We start from the raw sequence: 5,406 nt of genomic DNA, 5'->3' as shown, positions 1-5,406 counted from the left end.
TCTTTTATCTAGGGTCATATAACTAGTAAACATAGGATGTAGAATTTGAATATAGGCCTTTTCAGTCTAACTCCAGTACTATATTATGTTATGTTACAAATGAAAATTACGATATTAATGAAAATATCTGTAATGGAGGTTGAATTCAAACACAGAAGGCTTCTTAGATACCAAGTACTCTACTGATGAGATGGCAAAAGTGCTCTCCAGCTTTGTCTTATTTACCTGAAAGTTAATCTGGTATACTTTCATTTAAATGCAAACTTCTCTTCACAACAGTTTAAATTCAGAATGTCTTCATTTACACACTCTTTATTTAGTACAAAAGATTGATACAGAAACAGTTTTTATAATGTTTTAGAACAGAGATTTATCAAATTGTCCAAGTTTAGAATAATGACCCTTGTTTTCTCCTCTGTGAAGTTGACATCTGGAGCACTATTTCCCCAACTTGTACCAAAGATATTAATTCACCTCAGGTTCGGTGATGAGGAAGATGACACTGGGAGCCATGTTGGATGAAAGTTCAGGCTTTCATCCAAGTCACTTTCATGACCTCATCTGGGTTACTTGAAAAGCATGGAGGTGGATTAGACTTATGTCTCAGGGAACTTTGTGGCAAAAGGTATTTACTACTCTGTCTCGAATCTGTTTGGTTTTCACCCCATAGATGATGGGATTCAGCATTGGGGGAACCAGAAGGTAGAGGTTAGCCAACATTACATGGACTGCTTGGGGCACATGATGGCCAAAACGATGGGAAAGAAAAGTGAAGAGGGCAGGTATGTACAAAGATAGGATAACACAGATATGTGAGGCACATGTACCAAATGCTTTGAGCCGAGCATCCCCTGAGGGCAGACGTAATACAGCCTGCAAAATCATGATATAGGACACAGCAATGATTATGATGTCAAAGCCAACCACAGAGAAGGCCACAAAAAGCCCATACCCACGGTTTGTTCTGGTGTCTGCACATACAAGCTTCAGTACAGCCATATGCTCACAGTATGACTGGGGGATGATTCTGTTAGAGCAAAAGGGCTTCCAGGTGACCATAAAACAGAAGGGGCTCACCCACAACACACCTCTTACCATCACTGCCACACCTAGTTTCGCCACCACTGAGGTAGATAAAATAATTGAATGGCGTAGTGGAAAGCAGATGGCTACATAACGATCCAGGGCCATTGCCATGAGAATCCCTGACTCCACAGAAGAGAATGTATGAATGAAGAAAACCTGAGTGAGGCAGGCATGATACTCAATCTCACATGAACCAAACCAGAAGATTCCCAGCATCTTGGGAAGGGTGGAAGACGACAGAACTAAGTCAGTAAAAGCTAGCATGGCCAGGAAGAGGTACATGGGTTCATGGAGGGTGTGGTCAGTACGTATCACATGAAGAATGGTGATGTTTCCCACCAAGGCCATAGCATACATGGCACAAAATGGGAATGCAATCCAGAACTGGGTTTTTTCCAACCCTGGGATTCCAAGCAGGATGAAAAAAGGAGGGTGGAAAGAGTTGTTCCCAGATGTTGACATGATGGAATCCTTTCTGCATGCCATGCTTGGCAAAGGAACTCTCTCTTCCTGTATGAAAACAATTCTAATCAAAAAAACTAAAAAGTGAACATTTTATTATACTTTAAGAATGTGATAAAATTGTGTGAAATCATGAACAAATTGAAGACATGCAAAGAGAATAGGATAATAAGAAAACTGAGAACTCTGGAGAGAAAATTCACCTATTTTAATAGAAAAAAATTCCCTTGAAAAAACAATTTTAATAGGTATGGAAAACAAAAAAGGAAATTCTACCTATTGGATCATGTAACTATGACTAAGTAATGAACATCATTCAGTAGAAACTTAGCTATTGCCACATTGTTTTGGTTCAGTTATTTCATTTTGAAAGATTACGATAAGAGCACAAATATATAAAAAATTGCCATCAAATGTCACTATAAAGTTCCACCATTCTCTTTTCTCAACCCAACCCTTCCCATAAGATTTTTATCAAAGGTTTTATCTTTCTTGTCTTTGATGAAAAAGAAAAATCAGTTGTGCTCATTTCGTTCCTCTGCATTTTTTCTGTAACTTTTGTTTAAAATTTTAAAGATAAAAAGAAGTGAAAATGGACCCATTTTTCTAATAAAAATTGGTGAATTGGCTGAGGGATAATGCAGAGTAGAGAAGGAAAAGGAAATACTACTGTACAAATGGTATCCCTTGGCTCTGCCAGGCATGTCTTTTTTACCTCCACATTTTTCATTGATTTTTTTCTCGCCAGTTCTCATAAATGCATATTCTTCTAAAATATGACTCAAGGGTTTTTTCTCTTCTAGAAATAAATCGTGTCTTCCTCAAGCATGTTTCTGTCCCCAAGAATCACATATTTTTACAATTCAAAAGGAATCCAGTGGCCATCTTCTCCAGTATATACCAGAAAAAAATCCCCACTACAATATTTCCAACAACTGGCTCTTTACCTTATCTCAAAACATCTCCAATAAGGGGGAACCGACACCCTCCCAATAAGCCTATTCCAGTTTTTCATACGTCAATTGTAAGGAAGTAATTTTCCCTCTGACAACGATACTAAATTCCCTCCTTTGAAACATCCCACTAGTTTTGCCCTCTGGAAAACTTAATTCCCTAAGAGTCCCAGTAAAAGTATAGTATAGAGGATATTTCAAGATAATTTGAGAAAGATCAGACACTTGAGTTACTAAAATTTCTTCTGCTTTAAGGATCTGTTTCTATAATCAAAGTAACTGGGTGTTTTGCCATACAATTCTGTTATCATAAAGTTGGAAGAGACTTTAGATAACATCTAGTCAAAACTCCTCATTTTCCAAAATCTAATAAGCTTACATACTTGGCTTTCAAATGCATAGTAGATTGGAAATTGCAAACTAGAATGAAATAGGTACATAGAATACTGATACACTCAAGTGTAATGGAAAATTTGAGAAGTGACAAATAACAAAAAGACAATGAGAGCATAAAGAAAAATAATTTTTAAAACTTGACTCAAGAATTTAAAAAGGTTGGGATTTAGAGCTTATTGCTATGAGGGAAAATAGGCCAATACAAGTGTGTACAACATAGTAACTTTGACTCAGTCAAAAAAGACAACTTAAATTTTTGCAGAGTATCCTCCCTGTAAAAATCTAAGAACCTATGTCTTTTAATACCACAGAATGTTAGACTTAAAAAAGAAGCCTTAATATTATCTAATCAAAGTTGCCTGCCTCCCAGTGTTTTAGAATAAGAATTTCATTCACAGAAGTAAATGATTTGCCAAGGCCATATATGTAAGATTTACCAAGATGAGAGAAAAGCACCAGGTATTGCTAACTTGAGTTGTCAGGTCCTTTTGGCTTATGTGATACATGCTACAGCTCAGAGGCCCTGGAGTCTCAGCATAATGAGTACATCTGCTCACCTCATTTTCAGTAGCCTGAAATCTGAAGACAAAGAAATTACTGCTCAGTATGAACAATGATGAACTTTCACCACTGTCAACTCCATCAAATCTTGGACTATGGAGAGCCACTGAGAGGACATTTTGTTGATTCTTAGCCTGAAATCAATGCTGCCTCTCTCTTCCATGTCATTCCTTACAGGCAGTGAGATGGAAGAGAAACTACTGCCTTCAGAGGCAGATGAATCATGACTTTCAGTCTACATTCCATCATTTAAAAACTGAGTGACTCTGGACAGGTCACTTATAATGTCTTATATATATATTAGGGGCCTAATACCTGCTTAAATGATAGACTATGATTTACCTTATCTACAAAATGAATATGATCAAATTTAAACCACCTATTTCATGGGGTTGTTGGAAGGAAAGTGATTTGACAATTTTACAGTGTTCTTGACCCAGTCAGGATGGAGAGATTGGCAACAAGAAGCAGAAGGAAGATGAGATATTTATCATGAAGTAAATCTTTAAGAAAACATAAAGAATGAATATAAGATATTTAGTAAGCATTTAATAAATATTTGTTGACCAACTGCCTATGCCTGACTTACTGGTAATCAAACCATAACCCATTTATTTGCTTAGATTTTTTTTTCAAAGACTTTCCTCCTTTTCTAGTAGCAACTCCCAGAATACAGAGCAAATATCTCTGTTGCCTCACTCTGCAGTCTGCTTTCACAGCTATGGCTGTCCCTGCTGGTCCTCAGGAAGCTGGGCCTGACACTTACCAGGCTTCTGCATGAGTGAGAAGACCTCTTGTCTTCACTCCAGCTCAAAGCAGAAAAGAGGTAGAAGTTGCTCCCAATGCTGGGGACTTTATTATGAGGCAAGAGAGTGAACCTGCTTCTTTTTCCCTATGGTCTTCATTGAGCAAACCTCTGGAGAGTAGTTGAGCCATCAGATCATTTGATAGAACAGAGGAAATTGAAATGTTTTTCAATCTGGAATTCAGTGGAGAATTGTCTTCTACATTTTCTCTATTTCTTGGGTCAGGATATCTCCTGTGTTGCATTGTAGGGAAAAGACACTGGATGTAATAATGAATAAAATGATGAAGCCAAGTGTTGTTTTTCCTAATCAATAAATGAATGGAAAGGCATAGAGTTCTATGTAGAAATGACCTGTAAGGAATAAAAGAGAAATGAATTAGGGAATAGAGGCAGGAAGCACCATGTCTATGGGGCCCTGGAACCAAGAGAGACCTACTCCTTGGAAAGCTGAAGGCACTCAGCTTCAAAAAGATCTGTCAGAAGAAAGGCTATCCATTCTCAATACTGCTATTCAATATTTTTAGAAGTGCTAGCTATAACAATAAGACTCAAAAATAGAAATTAAAGAAATATAAATAAGCAACAAATAATGCAAATATAACTCTTTGCAGATGACATGAGTTTATAATTCTAATTCAACCTATATATACTGATGCCCCAATGAAAAGGCTTTGGAAATAGTTTGGGGGATTTTTTTTTTTACTTATAGTGTAATGGAACCTCTCATTCATCTCTATTCCTCTTTCAATGACTAATGGACAACAGAGACTACTGAAATGAACATTTCATGATTTTCTATGTTTAAACTGAAACCTAACAAGATATCTTGGAGATTATGAGCTAGATTTCTTTCTTAAGGACCATGCCTTGAAGAGAAATCTCTCTGGCTGTCATGCATTAACCTACAATGGGTCCTAGCCCAAGCCCTGCCAGATCATTTTTTTGATTCTGGTGGATCAGAGTGAATGTTAATAACAACTGTTTCTGTGTTGGTCAGAAGAGCTGAGGGTCCTCTCCTCCCAGGTTGATTTTTTTTTGAACTAGATAAAAAAGGCCATTCTTTATTTCATTTCTTACCTTGCCTTAAGCACTGAATGGTATTGCCTCAATCAAACTGAGACCTGGGAAAGAACTTAGCTT

General features: G+C 37.1%; 1 protein-coding gene across 1 annotated transcript; it reads right to left on the bottom strand.

The window, feature by feature from the left end:
• Positions 1 to 603: 603 nt before the first annotated feature.
• Positions 604 to 1,548, bottom strand: LOC110195251 (olfactory receptor 52R1-like). Its single transcript, XM_020967911.1, has one exon. The coding sequence runs from the start codon at positions 1,546 to 1,548 to the stop codon at positions 604 to 606; it is 945 nt and encodes a 314-aa protein (XP_020823570.1).
• Positions 1,549 to 5,406: the final 3,858 nt, after the last annotated feature.

This window comes from Phascolarctos cinereus, unplaced genomic scaffold (genome assembly GCF_003287225.1).
Source record: "Phascolarctos cinereus isolate Bilbo 61053 unplaced genomic scaffold, phaCin_HiC Scaffold_726;HRSCAF=1367, whole genome shotgun sequence".
NCBI lineage: Eukaryota > Metazoa > Chordata > Mammalia > Diprotodontia > Phascolarctidae > Phascolarctos > Phascolarctos cinereus.
Note: the sequence above shows the minus strand (reverse complement) of the source record. Positions and strands in the feature narration are given on the sequence as shown.